Below are 19,438 nucleotides of genomic sequence, written 5' to 3'. Positions count from 1 at the left end.
AGGGCATGAAAAACATGTACCACAAAATCTAGACTTTGACTAACCCTCTAGGTATTTTACCTGAATTGGATTGATACCAGTTCTGATGGATCATATCAGTTTCTTGCCTCAGAAAAGGTTTATCTAAGCATTCCCAAAACAATTAATTAATTTAATTAATACAGCAATTAGACCCTGCTGATCTAATATCCTGCAAAAACATTTTAGTGGAATTTTTTGTTCCTTGGTTTAATTTTTAAATTATTTTTTATTAAAACATATATTTGATAGAGACACTTAGCAGAAACTTTTGCTTTCTTTCTAGACATCATGATGAACTACAAAAAGTTGTGGAGGGTAAGTAACAAGTCTCTTCTCAATACAGAATTCCAGATTCCCCAGGAATGAAATACAGTTTTCAGACAGTAAGTTTTTGTAATCATGAACCAGGGTCTCACAAATCGACTGTCAATCTCAAAACATACAGTGAAAGGGAAACTTAAATAGAGTCCATGTTGGGATAAATTTGTGACTGAATCTGGTAACATACAAGCATTCCAAAGAACTAGTCAGGAAACACTTCCTTTTCCATTGGATTAGGCAAGGAGCTACATGATCCTGCTCAACGTAGCTGTATTTTAATGAACACAAGAAATTAGAGGTAAAAATTATCCATGAAGCAGCAGACAGCAAAGTATTTTTAAAAGAAACATGGACATGGAAACAATGATTACCAAAAGAAAACAAGAAGACATAAAAGGAGACATTTAGAGAGAAAGAGTGCCATTTTCCCATTTAGAATCATTCAAATTAAAGTAAAGCATATTTTGTGTTTTGAGTAGCTCACACTAATCTTCCAGCTTGAGAAGGCATAACTCCTCCAGCTGTGATTGCAAACTTTCTTTGAAACTTAGCTATTTGTATTTTTAAAAACAATTTGAATGTTCTTACAGTTCAAATATACATACTTTTTTTGGCTTGTGCAGTGAATATTCAGAAGAAAAAATAAATAGCTAAAGCAGAGAAAAAAGGAACCTACACAACAGTACAAAAATATGCTCCAAAAAGCAGCACAATACTAAGCATCATTTTATAATTCTCTATTTATATCAAATCTGAGAAAAAAACGCAGCATCTCCATCCAAAACTGTTAGTTTTTTTACAAACAGGTTGAAAACTTGACAATGCTGCTGTTTAGAAGGACAAGCACTAATGAAACTGAATACAAGGTAAACACCAGCAGGATGGAAATTCTTGGAAAAATTAAACTTATCAAACAACAGTATTTGGAAAGATAAGTGCAAAGATAAGCAATAGAGTTTTTGGAATAAACACAGCTCTGCATAAATATGAGGGACTGTTACTAGCAGAGGACAAAATTCTTGCACACTTCGCTGAAATTATTTGTCAAATTATCACCTGGGAAATTTGAATCTGATGCAAAATTAGAAGCCTGTAGTGGTATTCTGATTCAACATCCAGATAAAAAGGAGAAAGTTAATCACCTATAAGTGGAAAATTTTCAAGGTTGAAGAGGAGGGACTGCTATTTGCTGCAGGTTTCCCTTTCTAGACCTATATACGCACTGGGGTGTAGGTGTATGCTGAGACAACCATTCACAGTTTTATTATCAACTTAATACCAGTCACTCAGCAAGATTTGAGAAATTCATAATCAATCCACCACTTTCCTATGATAGAAACTCAACAAATACAACATAGGTATATCCATTTATACACAAGGAAAAGCTGCACAGTGGAAAGGCTCAAAGGTCTGCGAATTTTCTGGAGTGGTTTCTGGACCACCCCAGAAAAAAACGGACATAGAACAGACACTAAGCTATCAGACTGAAAAGCAATGGAACAACTGCTTCATCAATTCATCACTAATTTTCTGGGAAAAAAAAAGAAAAAAACACAAAATATGTTTCCAGGTAAACATGTATTAAACTCCACTATTTCTCAGTAGAAATTCCTAAAAAAGCCTAAACTGTCCCAGAAATTGATTTATAAATGACTGTGCATTTCTCCACTCTGCGCTTTTCAGAGTATTCTCATGGCAAGTTATATTTATTAGTGGTGCACACTGATAATGTGGCATAGGAAAATGCATGCAAAGACACATCAAACAGGAAAGGAGAAAGTGAAGGTAAGCTGGTAGTGGTCAAGGAAGTTAAATTCAAAACAATTCAAATATGTTTCTTTTATAAAGAAGGTCCAGAAAATAATTTCTGTAGTTTTGTGAAAGCTGAAATGTCAGGTGTAAATAAATCCCACACATATTACCTAAAGCCAGTAAAAGTAACAGCAACAAAGACTGAGTAATTTCTCAAACAGGAAAAACAAATGAACGCAGTCCTCCCCTCCAACTCAGTTCTAATATTGTAGGGGGTGAAATGGTTATGAAGTAGTTTCAACAGTTATTAGCTTCATGTACCTCCCCTAGTACTTATGATTTTTCAATGACTTCTCTTTTTTCATGTAATAATGTTCTTCGCTTGTACCCAGCTCTCTTCCTGCACCTCTTCCCCCCATAAGAAAATAACACTGAACAAAATGTCATCAAATAGGAAAAATGAGTAATTCCCACCCATTTAAAAAATTATGGTGATCTCAGTTTTTCCATAAAATACTGCAGAAGCCTAAATTTAAAAGCACTGATGTTTCCAAGGTGTTTAATTATTTTTTTTTCTGTCTACCATAGGAAATTTTCACTACTAGAAGATATGTTCAACTGTAACTCCACTCTCTCCCCATACCTGCAGCAAATTTTACTCCAAACCACCAGGTCCACGGCATAATGGAATGATGAAACACATGCAGGAATGTAACCTGGTTGTTTTTCTTACGCAGTACAAAAAATATCTGAAACAGATTTTTAATTAACAGAATGTTACAGGAGATAATCAAGCCAAACATATTTAAAGAAAAATGTACACATCAGTGCTGGTTGCTCATTACTATGCATTAAGAAGTTCTTCACAGTTACAGTGTTGGGAGAAGGAAAACTGAGTGAGTGTCTGGCTAAGCAAACTAGTTTTCAAAAAGACTTAAAACGAGTAAATAAAATCCACCTGTGAAATCTCAAAAGCCAAGGCAAGCTTTGAAACCAAATGTTTGAGCCATCTCCTACATGTGCAACAAACCATGTAAGATGGACTAGCTTGGACTGAGAAGTCTCTACAAGCATCACATTTTAAGTCCCCCGAACTATTGATGAAAGGCCATTTCAGAAAATTAACTGAAGGACTAACAGAAAATACTGTGTTAAGACAAACAGCACTTTATTATGAACTCTGATTTAGCTACCATTGGAAAACATCAAATAGTACAGAATATATGTAAGTATTCTTAATTGATATTGACAGGCCCCACTTTAAAGGGCAGACATCATGGGAAATGTTAAGGGAAGACAGTAAAAAAACTGTAAGGAGAAATCAGGTCATGGAAAGGGTAGTATCAGATACAGAAGAAAAGATGTCTGGTGTGCCAGAGAAAACATTTGGAATCAGCTGATTTGAATACAGCTAAGAAATTACTTCTGCAATAAAACAGAAAAGCTGACAAGAAACACATACCTATCTGTCTGTATTCAAACAAAACAAATTTAAAAAAAAGCAGGCTCATGACTAATTAAAAAGGAGCACTACATCCTGTGGTGAAAAGATAGAAGAATATACTTGTCAGGATTTTCCAGTTTTAGCATTCTTGACACTTGCATTGCCATTCCATTTAGTTTAGTCATTAAGATCTTCGAGTGTTGAATAGTGAACACTGCAGACAAAAAGTCAGAAGGCCAGCTTTGCTCAGAGGATGTAGAACATCCTCACTGCTCAGGAGTCAGCTCCTGAACCACCACTATTGTGCCCCAAACAATAGGGCAAATAGAACTGCAGCTAATTCCAACACTGAGAAGGTGGTCTGAAAATATCTCAGTCAGTCTAACTGGTGCCAGTCTTGGGAAGATGGCTGCTAGTGGTGAGTGAGGTCTACATCCTCCTTCAATGCATTGCTGCTCAGACTTTCTTTGAGAGAGGTTAGAATGCCAGCCTGGCATCATACATCTCTATAGTCATGACACTCAAGACAATCTCAGGAATCCAGAGCAAGTAAGTATGGCAATTTTGTCCTGCATTCAAAGCTCTTGATGATATTAATGGGGAAGACAAAATCTGAAGATGATGTTAAAAAAAAAAAACATTCAGCATGATCAACTGTTTTTTCTCTGCAGCATTGAGACAATCATTGCCATAGCACAATAGATTAATGTACTCAGCTGTTAAACAAATTATACAGACTTCCTAAATATTTAAAGGTGTGTTCCCTCATTAACATTTTTCCTGATAATGAAGGAAGAATAGTGTAAAAAGACAGTATCATAGAGAGAGATAATAGGGGTAAACATGATGGTAAATGTAATGGTATTCTAATGATTGAAGACTGAAGGACTAAATAAAAAGCAATTTGTATCTTCAGCCCTGAATAGCACTAGTTGTTCTGCTATGAAAAGGAAACAGAAGCACTTACTTTATTAGGCTAGGAATACTTACAGTGTCTAATAATTCAATGAACTTGGAAAAGAAGTAAAGCCAACAAGTTCGTACCATCTGCAAGAGTAAAAATCAAATTGTCAAACTGTAAAAGTCATAAATAAAACTGAGCAGGACAAATAATTATCTATGGGAAAAAAAGTACTGGGCCAAGTGATGTTCCAAGGTTGACAGAAATATTTAAATGTATAGTTTGTATTGTTTTTTTTCTCTAAAATTACAAAACAATTTTTGAACTTAAAGGAACTTTAAAAGCAACAAAAACAAGCCCATTAATTCCTGGCCTCTTTCTTTCTCCCAACCAGTCAACCCGTCCCTCCCTGATGTGCTCTACATTATGCAAGAGGGCATTTCCATTTAGTGCATTCCACTCTACAACAGTGCATTCAAAAAGCAGGCTGTTCAAAAACCATTTCTAAAAATAAAGTAAATGCATAACACACTACTTTGAACAACCTGGTCTAGTGCTAGTTGTCCTTGCTCTTATCAGGGGTGTTGGAACTAAATGATCTCCAGGGTCACTTCCAACCCAAATCATTCTATTGTTCTATGGTAACAATTCACCTTTGTCTTTGGCAACTTACTCTTAGAGCTGTCGGTGACCTCGAGTAGTCAACAATATCACACCGGAATGAGTATCCTGTGGCCCAGCCTGACATAAGAAACTGGAAAAAAGAAAAGGGCAAAGATTAACTTTACATCTTTTGAAAAATTCATTAATTTCGGATTACTTTTGCAATCACTAAGCAGGAGGGGAAAGACAATATTAAAAACACCTTAAATCAGCAACTTTGTCAATCATCTACCTGTGTGTGGGATAGCTACCACAAAAATCCTTTGCTGTTGCAGATTAATGAATTTCTAATTCCAGGACCACACCCATAGACAAGAATTTTCTTCCTACACCCATTATTTCAGCATTAGTAACTGAAGAGAAGAAAGAGATGCATCTCAAAACCAGTGTTAAGGAACAACTTATTGTGTAAGTAAGACCATAAAACCAAATATTATTCTTTTGAAAATTGCTATCACAGCTAACTATCTCAAGACAAAAGAGAATACAACACAGCATCTTAATCATCTTAATACTCTAACAAAGCCAGCACAACAGAAAGCCATTGGTAATTATCATTAAAGACAAGGAACAAATCAATATGCATGCTATATATTTAATATCATAATTTCTAACATTCTGCTTGGTTAAACTTCATGTTTCAATTAGTTTTTCACTTATATGAGTGATGAGAAGCTTCAGCTGAGAGCACACACAGGACCAAAGGACTTATATGAAATATAAAATATAATATAATGTTTTGGAACATATTAAAGTTTGGACAAAAACAACAATATTAGTATTATACTTGGCTTATTCTACTGCCAGCCACTATGACATATGTATTTTATATCTTTGTGATGCTTCACATTATCACCATCCACTCACGCATAGTAAGAGCTTCACCTGTCCTAACAGAAGCAGGCTTTAGTCCTTTGAACTTCCTGAAAGGACTGATTGCTTAAAAAAAAATAGTTTTTTTGGAACAGGAGCAAGCCAGCACAGTACTAAAATACCCATCAAATTACTTAGTTCCAGAAAGGGAAAGAATTAGCATTTGAATCAGCTTCTTGCTGATCACCAGACAATAGCAGAAATCCAACTGCTTACCCTCTGTCCCTGTACCCTTTCATGAAATTGTAACATGGAAGTCTTGACAGCAGACTTATTAAATGCCATGCCAGTGACAGACACTAACAGAAGTTGGTTTTTTTTCCTTTTATTGTTTCTTTATGGGTTTATTTGGTGGGTTTTTGTTTGTTTGTTTTTGAGGTTTATAACCAAAACCAAACTTGGAACCCAATTCCAAAAGGAAATTTGGCAATTTTAAAAAAAATGCCTAAGTAGCAAAAGTGTTTATCTTGCCTACTACTTTCCACACAACAGTCATGACACAAAGCAGTTGCTGCTGCAGTGCCTTAGAGAGGTTAGAAGAAATGCCTGGTAGTTCATTGTAACTCATTATAAGATTCATGCAAATAAAGCTAACAGGAACATATCCTGCCAATTTGACACAATAATCTGACAACTTTTTATTACTAGTTTGCCAAACCTGAAATAGCCACATAACCTGAGAGTCACACACAGGATCAGTACTAGCACAGTGATGCTTCACCAAGCAAACATGTAAGGCTGTCACTCACACTAGACCATCAACAAATAGCTACACTTCAAAAACCCCACCAAAACCCACCAAATCCCAACAAAAAAGTAAAGCCCAAAAGCAGCAAAATCTCAACATTGCTTTTTGGGGAGAAAAAAAAAAGAGAGAGAAAATTTGCTATCTTGGGGTTGTGGGGGAAAACAATGTTAGAGATATTCATAATTTAGGCTTGGGGGTGAAAGCAAAGGGCAGAGCTTGAAGGTTTTTTTTTTGTTGTTGTTGTTGTTTAGAGGGGTTTTGTTTGTTCATTTAAAGGACAAAAATGCCTTGAATTAGATTTTGTTAACCTCTGTCATTGATTTCTGTCATTAACCTCTGTCATTTAAAAGGAAGATCTTACTGAAGATGATTTTATAGTAGACATACTCTATATAGTGTTTGAAACATCCTTAATCCTTCCCCTTAAGGGCAGGTAGTCACATTATCACCAAGTAGGACAGAAACAATTACAAGATACTAAGAAAAGCATATTGTCTGCTACACCTGCTGCAGTACAAATAATTTAAATAATGAAAACTTTAAACTTTTTAAATAATGTATAATGACACAAAATGTTTCATGTTCTCTCTTTCTGGGTATGACTTATTCCCCTTTTTCCAAGAATTACAAGTTTAGCATACACCTTGGAGGAATATAATTACTTCCATTACAGTAATATTTTTTGAGAATTGCAGTGTGGGAATTATATTAATAAATTTATTAAAAGTTAGTTGTTAAAGACATGAAATATATAAATACATTACAAACACAGTACTTACTTCATAAGTCATATACAAAGAGAGGGCTACCACACTAAAGTTATAAAATGTCATGATCTGCCTGAGTTCAAAAGGTTTTTTATTTTCCATGAGTTTGGGTCCCAAGGAAGTAACAAAATAAACGTAGGTTCCAATGATAAAAGTTGTTGGAAAAGGTGAAGACATGAGTGGCCAGCCTTCCAATCTTGGATCTAGAGGTGGTAGGGGAAGAAAAAAAAGAAGTCAGATGTCTCCAGCACTTACTAAAACAGGTACAGAAAAGTATTTAATTCTTGATGGTCTAGGTTTTTCTGTCACTGATCATGTTTCAGAGTCCATTCACCTCAAATCCATACTGACTGGATAACATGATTTAACCCGTGTAGGATTCAGCACTTTTTTCTTCACATGTAATGGAAAGGAGACACAGAATCACGAGTGACATGATTTTCTGTCTTTACAGCATGACAAAGCACACACTTTCATACAAGAAAGTTATAATACAACAAGCAAATGTTGCAAGTTACTCCACAGTTATATCAGAGAGCTGTATTGCAGAGGCACCTCCTCCTAAGCACACACCACCCCCTCTTCCTGCAGATAAGGCTGGCAGGTATTTCATCTGAGCATCACTGTGATTCCATTGCACCTTTTTGTAGTTCATCACAGAGTCCCAGATCACCAAAGATTGCCACATTTCTCTATAAGCAGGTGAACATAATGTAATTTTAATTTTATTTAATTTTGTTTTATACTGACTTTTGGAAGATTTGGTTCAGAATTATCCCAAACTACTGACTCAGCAAACTGTTGCTTTCATGGCTTGCTCCTGTATTTTAAGGGTAAAATTATACTACTGTTATTTTTTCCAAGTGTTTAATTCATAGCCAAATGTTTCATGTCAGCGAATTTTCAACCCACAGCATTCAAGCAACCTTTCACCTCTCTGATGTGGTTAACAGCCACTGTAGTATAGAAACGGACTGAGGAGGAGAGCACATTACAATGCTGCTCACAGTTGTAATGTGCCAGTGTTACTTCCCACAGACCAAGGACTGTGACCCACAGTATGAGGAATCTGCTCCCATGTACTGCAAGAGAACCACCATCTCTCCACAGACTGTTTTTGTTGTATCCACCCTTGCCCTGCTCCTACCAAATCTTTCCCACTATTCTTCCCAGCCTGATCCTGACAAAACCATGCTCTACCACTAACACTATGATACAAAATGCCAAATACAAGCATTGTTGGGCATGGAGACAACTCAGGTTCTGGAGTCATGGGTACTGCAGCAGGAATGCTCACTCCATCTCAATCCACTTCACCCCACAAGTCACACACACACTAAACTCCCTGCTCACTTGTACACTGTGTATTGACAGAACAAGAAAAGTGGTGCTCAGCTATGCTAGAAATGATAGATCTGTAATCTTATCTATCAAACATTAACCACTTAATTTTTTTTCCAGGAATTAGCTAATCCCTGTTACTATCTTTCTACCATAGTGAGAAAAACTGAGATTGATGAGTCTTAATCCCAAAATTGAGGTCTTCTCTATCAGCTTTTGGTAAGCATACAGAATGACAGAGTGGCAACATAAAAGCAAAAAGTGTGATTAATATCTCTTTTTAACAGCAACAAGAGACTAACAACCTCTTTCAAAGTACCACTGTGACGGTATTAGTTACTCTGAGGATTAATTTCAAAATACTGAAACTTATCAGGGCTTGGGTTTTTGTTTTGTTTTCATTTTTCAAAAGCAAAATGCTGTAATGCAATGTGCCTGCATTAGTTAACTGATAAAATGCAATTGTTTGGTAATGAAAAAGAGTTAAAACTATAAGTTCAGCACCATAGGAAAAACTCAAACTATATATTCTGGGAACCAGAGACTGACAGGAGAGTTTATATCCATAAACTACCTGAGTTTTGTTTTCTTCCTATTTTTAAATGCAGAAACTAGACTGCCATGTTTATAGGTAACCTGGCAAGTCTTACAAATATTCACAGGATGACAAAGCTACTTCTAAGCTGATAAACAGCACACCTAGCATAGTTACACATTGCTATTTAAGATTATTGGGAGTTAGTAAGTTTTAGATTTAAATGACTCACCAGCATCCTTAATCCATTCATCATACAGTAGTATAGCCTTTGATGTCAGATTGCTAAACGCCATTTTCACTTGACTTTTATGATGCTGCCTGCAGGAAACAAACCAAAACAGAAATACAGATTTTTGTCAATAAAGAAAGATTAACAAAGTTTTTTGGAAAAGATTTTTAGGAAACAGAGTGATAAAAAAAGAGAAAAGGCTAACAGAGCACCATATGTGAAAGACAGATCAGGAAGCTTTAGTTGGCCACATCCCACTGTCCTTGGGTCTAATTTATAGCAGAGCTGTTATGCACAACAATATGATTTTGCAATCTCTACATACAAACCAGGTGCTTCCATGCCATAAAGTGTTATCTCAAGAAACGGTGCTGTGGTTAACCATTACAATTAAGAGGCAAATATGAAGAAAGAACATATGCTTAAATTATTTTTTATCATCATCTCCACTTAAAGTCCAAGCCACTATGAGGAAGTTCAGCTTTGCAACATTTATTATTGAAAAAAATCTAAGTAAGAAGTATTTCTAAGGTATGTGGGAAGGAGACAAGGTACCAATATGTCAGCACACTCCTTTTAAATACAGTAACTAGCCATGTTACAATTAGTATGCAAATCCCATTCTGATGAATCAACTGTTTCCACACCAGAATCATGGAATGTCATAGTACCAATGGCAATACAATTAAACTACAAAAATTACCCAGCACATTCACTTTGCATGCCGTGCCTCCTACTTATGTCAAATTTTTCAGAGAAGTATACCTATATGAATACTGACTTTTCCTCCACAATCAACCCCTCATCAGCCCTTCTCTTGCTTCATTCCCCCTAGAAAATACCTTTTAAATATCCCAGCACGTTTGGTGGTGTTTTTCCCCTATCCAGTCAGTGTCTCACTTTACTATATGAATTCTCTCAATACCCCTATGAAATCTTCACACTGTATTTACCTTTCTTAATAGTATTTATTTATTATTTCAGGCTGCAGCACACCATGATAACCAACTCCCTTCCTCTGGCAGCCCTACTGCATCTCCTCCAGGTTAAACCAGATGCAAATTCAGAGTGCCAGCTCTTCCCTTCATGATGGTAATACACCTTTCTCCTCAGATCTCCCCACTGTCATCTCCTTATTTATCTCCACCTTAACAGTCCAGAAAACAATTGCATCCATATTTCCACTACTACAAGTACATCCTGTTCATTGCTATTTTGCAGGAATTTTTAACCCCTACACTCACCCTTCACTGCAAGATGCAACACAGACAAGGTTGCCTCCATCTAATCTACCTAATTTTCATTCTCATTCTACTACCCTCTTTTTTTCCTGATTGCACTTCTGTCCTGCATCTCTGAGTATCTGCAACCACCACCGATTTCATGTTTGGAAAATGTTCCCTCTGCAAGTCTCCTTAAAGTTCGCATTTTCAGAAATATCACCCTACAACATCAGCATTTCCCAATTCACTGTCACTGCTTTCATGCTGACCATTTTAATGCATCCTGTTTTCATATTACAATATTTGCTTCAGCATTCTCTGCTGATAAAGGAGCTGACAAAACAAGTAGGGCGCATCCTCTTTCTTTACTAATGGAAACATGAGGAGCATTCTTGCATTTGACGCTAGCAATCACATGAGATAAAGGATTTCATGGTTAGAGGCAAATTATAAATATTATTGTCACCTTGCTCCATAAGCCAACTATGGATGATATCAAACACACGTAAATCCAACCCTGTCCTGAACGCCAGGTACTTCAGAGTGCTCAACTGTGACAGCCAAGCAATTCAGCCATAACTGGTGCTGGGGAGGAACCATTAAAAACGTTTACTTTATAAATAACTACTGTATTAAATTGTTAGACCCATTACAATAAATTATCCTTTTAATACAGTACTTTCAGTTTCAGACACATGAGAACAGTCTGTCAAGAGAAAAGGCATGGCAAACTGAAAGTACATCATGCACCAGTTATAACAGAATTATACCAAAGCCCACAGAAACCTTGTTCAGGGAGAGCATGGCTCAATTTTTTGACAAATATATTCACTGAGCACAAATACTCACATTATATTTAACTGGTTCTTTGGTAAGAAAAGTAGCTTACCGATTTCGCTGCCACTCAGTTTTCCCACCCTCACATTTCTGGCACTCAGACTGGCTAGCTCAACATGCTGATCGAGACTAAAGTTAAACAAGAAATATGCTTCAAAATATGCTCTTAAAAATCCAGAAAATTCAGTGTAGCTTCTGGCATCAAACAATTGCCATTTAATATCCTCGTATTTGGTTTGTATAGGCAAGCTTTGGTAGTGGGGGGGCTACAGGGTGGCTTCTGTGAGAGGCTGTGAGAAGCTTCCTCATTGTCCAGCAGAGCCAGCCTCTGGTGGATCCAAAGATGCATGTGCCTCTGGCTAAGGCTGGGCCAATTAGAAACGGTGGCAATGCCCCTGTGATAACAGATTTAAGAAGAAGAAGAAAAAAAACCCCAATGTTTATGCAGTTGTAATTGCCACCAGAGAAGAGCATAGTGAGAACATGAGAGGAACAACTCTTGCAACCCAAGTCAGTGCAGAAAGAAGCATAGGAGGTGCTCCAGGGACCAGAGCTGAGGTTCCCCTGCAGTCCACGGTGCAGCCCATGGTGAGGCAGCTGTGCCCCTGCAGCCATAGAGGTCCCTGAGGATGCAGAGATCCACCTGCAGCCCCTGGAGAACAAGGCCAGAGCAGGTGGATGCCTGAGAAGGAGCTGTGAACCCGTGGAGAGAGAAGGCTGCACTGGAGCAGGCCGCAGTCCATGGAAGAGTGGCCCACATTGCAGCAGCTCATGGAGAACTGTTGCTTATGGGATGGACTCACACTGGAGAAGTTCATAGAGAACCGTCTCCTATGGGGACACACTGAAGCAGGGCAAGGACTCCTCTCCCTGAGCAGCAGCTGGGACGTGTGATGAACTGACCACCACCTCCATTTCCCATTTCACTGCACCACTCTGGGGGGAGGAGGCCGAGCTGGGAAGGAGGGAAGGGTGGGGGGAAGATCTTTTAAGGGCTCATTCTCCTTCTCATTATCATGCTCTGATTTAGTTAGTAATAAATTCAATTATTACCTTTAATCTGAGTCCGTTCTGCCTGTCCCAATCCTTTTCTTAACACTTAGTCATATCTCTCCCCTGTCCAGCTGTGAAGGGGAGTGAGAGAAAGGCTTTGGTGGGCATCTGGCACCCAGAGAGGGTCAACCCACTACAATGGGCTTGGGGTGTTGATTGTTACACCCTCTTACAGTTGTCATTCAACAACTTCAAACTCACAAATAGAAAATTATTTGCATTTACCCACCTGACTTCTCAACTTCACTTTAATTTTTGCATCAAAAGTCAGACAAACACGCTTTCAGCATTTAAACAGTAATTCTTATACCTGCTAGACATTGAGGTCAAATGCAAGACTTATCTGGAACTGGACTATTTTCAATAGATTTCTTCTAGTTGTACTGGCAAAGCAGATTATGAAAATAATGAAATTGGCCCTATCCATATTGATGGTGAGGGATTTGTCCCACCTCTCCTGATCCCAGCACTCACAGGTCCTCTTCTTTGAAAACAGTCCTCAAAAGTTTAGGCAGCAGAGGGTGTCAGCCTTCAAGATTTCTCTTCTGTTCATAGTCAAGCAAGATGAAACTCCATGACAGTTACTGAACTTCTTCTGAAAGTTTCTAGAGTTCAGGGACTCTAGAGTTCAGTAACTTGAGAGAAGGATTTACACAGAAAGCAGCCCAGCCTCACCACTCAATAGTGACTGATCAATTAATCTGAATCTAAAGGTAAGCAAAATACAGTAAGTTAACTCCAGTTACTTTAAGAATTAATTTCTGCAAGAAAGACAGTGCTGTTCAGAACTTTCCCACAGTTAGAAGGTTTATTTAAAACCAACTTTTATATATGACACTACTATTTCACTTTCAGTGTGCTTTACAATTTACCTATTTAGCTACCCAGTTTTCCTTCATAAATCCACTTCTGTGAACAATAGTGACATTAATGTTAGGTTCTCAAAATCTTTTTTTTATTAACCACTATAATGGTTTAGTGGGTTCAATTTTTCAGCCAACACACCAAAAATCTCTATTAACAATACAAAGAATAAGAATAACAATAACAATAATAATAATAATAATAATAATAATAATAATAATAATAATAAATTCAGAACAGATTTTCAGACCAGTTCCTCTTTCCCCATTTGTTACAGCCTAACAACATACAGGGACACTTCAGTCAATTCCTTACTTAAATAATCTTTTTCAGTTCACTTTAGGGAGAGGAGTTTCTTTTTGTTTAGCTATAAGGATCTTATACCAAGAGAGGAAATCACCAGTTCTCTCCTGACTCCACTTTTTCATGATTAACAGCCACCTGGGACCTGCTATCATGAATTCCCTCCCACTTTACAGTATTCTCAGAACTGAGTTGCAGGCCATGTTAAAAAGTCATGGGGTATTACTTTGAAGGATGAGATACTCCAAGGCAAAAGTTCTCTTCAGGTCACTTCTCTCTGTTCATGCTTCATTCCCAGGAACAGAGATCCCCCTTTTTTCCCTCGGGGCAAAGGATTCTTCAAACACTTCACACCTTGCTCCACCCCCTATGTCTTTTTTTTCTTCATGGTTTAAAGGAATTTTTTCATGAAGTACAGTCCACCCCTATAGTTTACAAAAAGATATTTCAGCCAACCTTCATGGCGTCTCCTCATTCTCCTTCCATCTAGAAACTTAGCTTTTACTTCATTGACTTTGGTGCATCCTTTCTGTTCTTCTCCCTCTCACCCAAGGAAAGATGAAAGTCTGTAAGTCTTATCTGAGCACTGGAAAAGTTAAAAAGAGGAACTGGTCTGAAAATCTGTTTTGAATTTATTATTATTATTATTCTTTGTGTTGTTAATAAAGTTTTTTTTCTTTATTCCCTTTTTAAGTTCTAGGCCTCCTTTGTTTTTACTCCTAATCCTATTTCACAACAAAAGGTAAATATATTACAATTGGCAAACCTTAAACCATTACAACCACCTACAAAAGGAGAGATAATGGCAGCATGGAAGATATTTCGTCTTACTTTGTCATACTTAGTTGACACACATTCATACACACTGGAAAATAGTATGATCAAAATCTGCCTTTTTTTTTTAATAGAAGAGTGAAAAAAAGGAAACCACATGCCTACAAACCAGATAAACAACTAGCTTGTGCTTCATCAGGAAAAAACAAACCATTTTTGAAAGACTGTTTTTTTTATAGAACAACTGTGTTGTTAAGAAGTAAAGTGATAATGCTTTGTCCATAATGCAATCTTTCAAAATGTTTGGCAGGCTACAGAAATTATTTTCTAAATGTGAGACTGAAAAGAGATCACCTGAAGGGTCAAAGACTTGGGGCCAGAGAAGTCCATTTGTTAAATACACAGTTTTAGTTCTTCATACTATAAATTCATCTGCCCATTATGCATTTGTACAGACGTAGTTGAGTCAGGAAAACATACATTTGGTTTACCTACCTGCTAATGTACTTAGGGAATCAGTACATCAGCACTTTTATTTCCAATCTTCCCCTTTCCACTTATATAAAAATTTAAAAATGCTGTAAAAATGCACAACAGACTGTCCAGTTTGTAGCAAACTCTCTCAAAATTAGGTAACTGTAGCTCAAAATTGGATTATTTTGAATGATATATTGCAAACAATTCACATAAACTCAAAAATGTAGTCATATAAGTAGTCTGCCCACCTTGAAAAGTTCTAAATAACAGAGGAGGTCCTCTCAAATGCATGCAATTGGAAAACAAGTGCCAAACTCACCTCAAAAATGTATGCAAGATATACAACTCTAAAAAAAAATAACCATTATTTTTCTTTTTGTCACTGGAAATAATACTGTGTACTTAAGTTCAAGTCAGTGCAGTAGCATAATTTCTGAAGACATCTTTAAACAAATGTGCTGCTATCACTATAAAAAAGGATATATAAATTAGGCAAAGAAGGAAAAGGTTTGTGATAAAGAGCAAAGTAATCTGCTGTGCTCTGGTTGCCTGCAGCTCAGCAGACAGCAGGAAGAGCCCACTAACTGCAGCTGAGCTAAGGCACACAGCTCAGCAGAACCAGTTCCAAGTTGGACCTTTACTGGAGAGTCAAGTGCAGATAAGATTGTTTACACCAACAAAAATGCCACAAATTCTACAACAAGCCATATGAGAATGTCTGATGATGAGAAGTGGTAAGAAAACAAGCTGTTGCAAGTGCTCAAGTTCATTTAGCTCACAAAACTATTAGTGACTTTTGTAATTGGAATTACTAATACGTCTCAAGCATTTTTAATTTTTAAATTAGAACAATAAGTTTCTCACATTCCTTTGCTTAACCCACCTGAAAGATACTTGCCATTCTTTATGCTCATTTATTCCCCCTACATAGCTTTTAAATAATAAAACAGATATCAAGATTTACTTTTAAAAAGTATTTTTACAACAATTTTTAATATTAATGGCTACTAAACAAAATAAGTATACAAAATAACAAAAAAAACCAAACAATTTTCAATTCAGTGTGAACTTAAAACACTTAATATTAAAAATTTACATTAGAGAAAAAAGCTTATTAAAAAGACAGATACTTTTACAGTGATCCTTTAGAAGATGTCTGGAGATTATGAAAACCCAGTGCAAAATTCAGTGGTCTAATTTCCACCCGGGATGGGTCCCAAAAGCAAAGGTTCTGGTGTATCACACCTAGCCTGGTAAGACAGTGATGAGGATCTAATGATTCTGGAGGATCGTCCAACCTGCAGACCCCACTGCAAGAGGTGGAGAGCCTATAGAAAGTATTGACCCAGGCAGGTCTGGTTTCAAATTACAGCTTAAGAAATGGCAGTAATACTGGATTGCATACTCAGGCACAATTATGAAACTTTCTTGTTTCAGAATCACTTTGTATACTGTTGTTAATTCTGCTCTTGAAGTTCAGAAGGTAATTAAATTAGGACATTTCACAGATGGTATCTTAAGATTTACCTGGGAAATACCAGCTCTGCCCTTCCTATTTCCCAAGGCTGTGTGTTACATAATTGCAGTTATTTTAACTACATTACTCCCTTATGTCACATGGCAAGCAACTACAAACTGCCTATTATATTACACGGATTACTCACACATCTGCAACAAAGTTTTAAACTTTAGCTGGGTGTCACCTGTTGTTAAGAATTTTGCTGAGAGAAGTTTCTGTCACCTTTTCCATTTTTATGCCTTCTCTCAACTATCCACCAGTTTTTGAGAGATTCATCTCACATGCAAGTTTGCTACATCCTGCTTAAAATTAGATGGCTTTCTCCTTTTTGATAATTTATAACCTTTGTCCCTGCTAGATGACAGTGGACATCCTAGAAACAGATTACTAAGGCTTAGAAACTTTATTAGAACATCTACTCATAAAATTCCTCATTGCAACTATTAAATAAGATATCTAAAGCTTATCTTGTGTGGTCGCCCATACTGAATTTTTTACATAGCACATCTTATTAATCCTTTGCTTTTTAAACTAGCATCAAATCTGTTATTCCTTTATAGGACTAAAGTACTCTAAGTAGCAGAACTAGTGAAAACAGGTTGCATTTCAACCACACTACACACTGTCTGTGGGAAATTGATTTCCCATTCTGTTGCTGTATAAAATGAAGACCAGTTTGTATTTGCTTCCACAACTTTCTATAAATTTTTAAAAGAACAGATAATGAAGACTTCACAGCAAAACTGGACAGTAACAACAGACATGGAAAATCCCCTTCTTATGGGAACAATTTCAGGAGTACAGCCCTGCTTTGTACCCAGCTCCTATCCAGTATTGCATGGCCACTCTCCTGGATCACATACACTGAACCAACCACCAGTGTCTGAATGAGGAAGACCCCCTTTGCAGTCCAGTCCCACCGCATCACTGCCAGTGGGTCTGCTCCAGGCAGCTGCAGATAAGCCACAGAAGTTCACCCATCTAAGTGAAAGTCTAGGCTTTGAGAAAGAAAAAAAATAAATTTCTCAGTCAGCTCAGACTTGAAAGGCTGAGCTGACTTGTGCGAAGGATACATTAAAACTCACAAACTGAAATGTCACAGGAAGGGAAAAAGGTGGGAAGAGCAGCCCTGTCACAGATCCCTTTAAAATGATAATGAAGTAATGTAGGGAAGCTACATCATCACCCAGTCCCGCCTACTCATAGACAATCCTGTACTAGTTCCTAGTCAAGAACTTCAAATGCTCCACCCCTAAAAGTCATCACTATCCACCAGGGACACTCTACAAAATGAGATGTGAAGCCACAAAAATTACATTATGCTACAGTAAGGCAGGAAAAGACCTGTCATCACCAGTATCTTAAATATCTTAACTATATCACCTGAGGTTGCAGGGATGCATGTGAAATGATCCTAGGAACTAATCTCCTACATCACATAGAAAGACTTATCAAGTCTAAATACTTCTTGCAACCATAGCCTGGAAGGAAGTTTCTTTACCAATGTGAATCCAGTTACTGGTTTAAATCAAGTTATGAGTTTAAATGAGACTCTGGGCACATCGGTGAAAAAGTTCCGTTTCACTTAGGACTTGAGCATCACAGACATCAGTGTATTTTCACCAATCTTCTCTCCCCATAATTCCAATGCTTTAGAGAAAATAAAAAACATTAGCAGGGAAAAGTTCCTAAGATTTTAACTTATTTTCAGCACTTGCCTGCCTTTAACAAAAGCTTTTTATTTAGCACTTAAATGTCAGCCATCCTTCAGCTTACTGGTCTGACCTACCTACCCTGCTGCAGTGAGTGGCTCCTCACACAGCTTAGAACAGAAGCTCTTCTCCTTGGTGCCCCAGTGCACAGTTTACACTTGGCTCCTTTGAGTTTGATTCCAGCTCAGTGACACCAGCACACAATGTCACCTAGACCTGCATACAAAGCGACTCCTGTGGCACACACAGCATAACAACTTTCACTTAGAATTCAAAATAAGATTGTTAATGCAACCTCACTTCCATTAGATAATGGTGTATCATATCATTACCCTTATCAAAGGCCTTTGGTAATGCATTGATTTAGTAACTGGGCCATATTCAACCCAGGTTAATATCCTCCTCCCCCAGAGGATTTAGACTATCCTTTTTCCTCCTTACCTTATTGTGCAGCTAGGAAAGCAGAATTTCAGATTTTCTTTAAAGACCAGATTAACTAAGCTTTAGATCACTTTAAACAGACTTTCACAAAACACAAACTAAGGCCTAGAAAGCAGTAACACAATCCAGTATTTTCAGCCCTGCTGCACAATCATGCTAACTCTCACCCCCTGTGCTCCCTGCTCATTCATCTACCAGCCAACATCTTCATAACACACAGAGCTTTCACCCATTCTGTTTGTTTTTCCTGTACAAACAGCTATGGTAGAGACAGTTCTGATAAGGATATGTATGAATTATTTACAGCTGTGGTGTAAAGTGTATACACATTATTAGTAACCAAGCAAAACAGAATATAGGGCTCTGTACTGCATTAGAGAGGTAAGGACTGCTATTTACCTGTACTGCAAAAGATAAAACAGACTGGGCTTTTTAAACTGCCTAGGAAGCACATTTTTAATACTCAGTTTATAGGTAAGCTCTAAATAGAGAGACGGAGTGCAAGTGCCAACTAAATACTTTGAATGAAAGGGATCAAGGACATCTAATGTCTGAGACTGTCCCCTTCCTTTAACAGCAAGCTGAGTCACTGAGTTGGCTCCACCATATTGTCTATCCTAATTTACAGTTGAGAGTT

At 37.3% G+C, this 19,438-nt stretch overlaps 1 protein-coding gene across 1 annotated transcript in view; it reads right to left on the bottom strand.

Moving 5' to 3' along the window:
• Positions 1 to 19,438, bottom strand: part of ELOVL7 (ELOVL fatty acid elongase 7) — a 32,453-nt gene that overhangs the window by 1,837 nt on the left and 11,178 nt on the right. Inside the window, exons 2-6 of the mRNA XM_062513730.1 lie at positions 9,599 to 9,687; positions 7,503 to 7,693; positions 5,113 to 5,193; positions 4,529 to 4,585; positions 2,738 to 2,843 (exon numbers count right to left, since the gene is read on the bottom strand). Of these exons, the coding sequence (XP_062369714.1) occupies positions 2,738 to 2,843; positions 4,529 to 4,585; positions 5,113 to 5,193; positions 7,503 to 7,693; positions 9,599 to 9,662 (499 nt within the window). The 5' untranslated portion in view covers positions 9,663 to 9,687. The remainder of the gene's footprint in view (positions 1 to 2,737; positions 2,844 to 4,528; positions 4,586 to 5,112; positions 5,194 to 7,502; positions 7,694 to 9,598; positions 9,688 to 19,438) is intronic.

Source organism: Cinclus cinclus, chromosome Z, assembly GCF_963662255.1.
Source record: "Cinclus cinclus chromosome Z, bCinCin1.1, whole genome shotgun sequence".
In the NCBI taxonomy this organism is placed as follows: domain Eukaryota; kingdom Metazoa; phylum Chordata; class Aves; order Passeriformes; family Cinclidae; genus Cinclus; species Cinclus cinclus.
The sequence above is the reverse complement of the archived record's forward strand: the minus strand, read 5'-3'. Positions and strand labels throughout refer to the sequence as shown.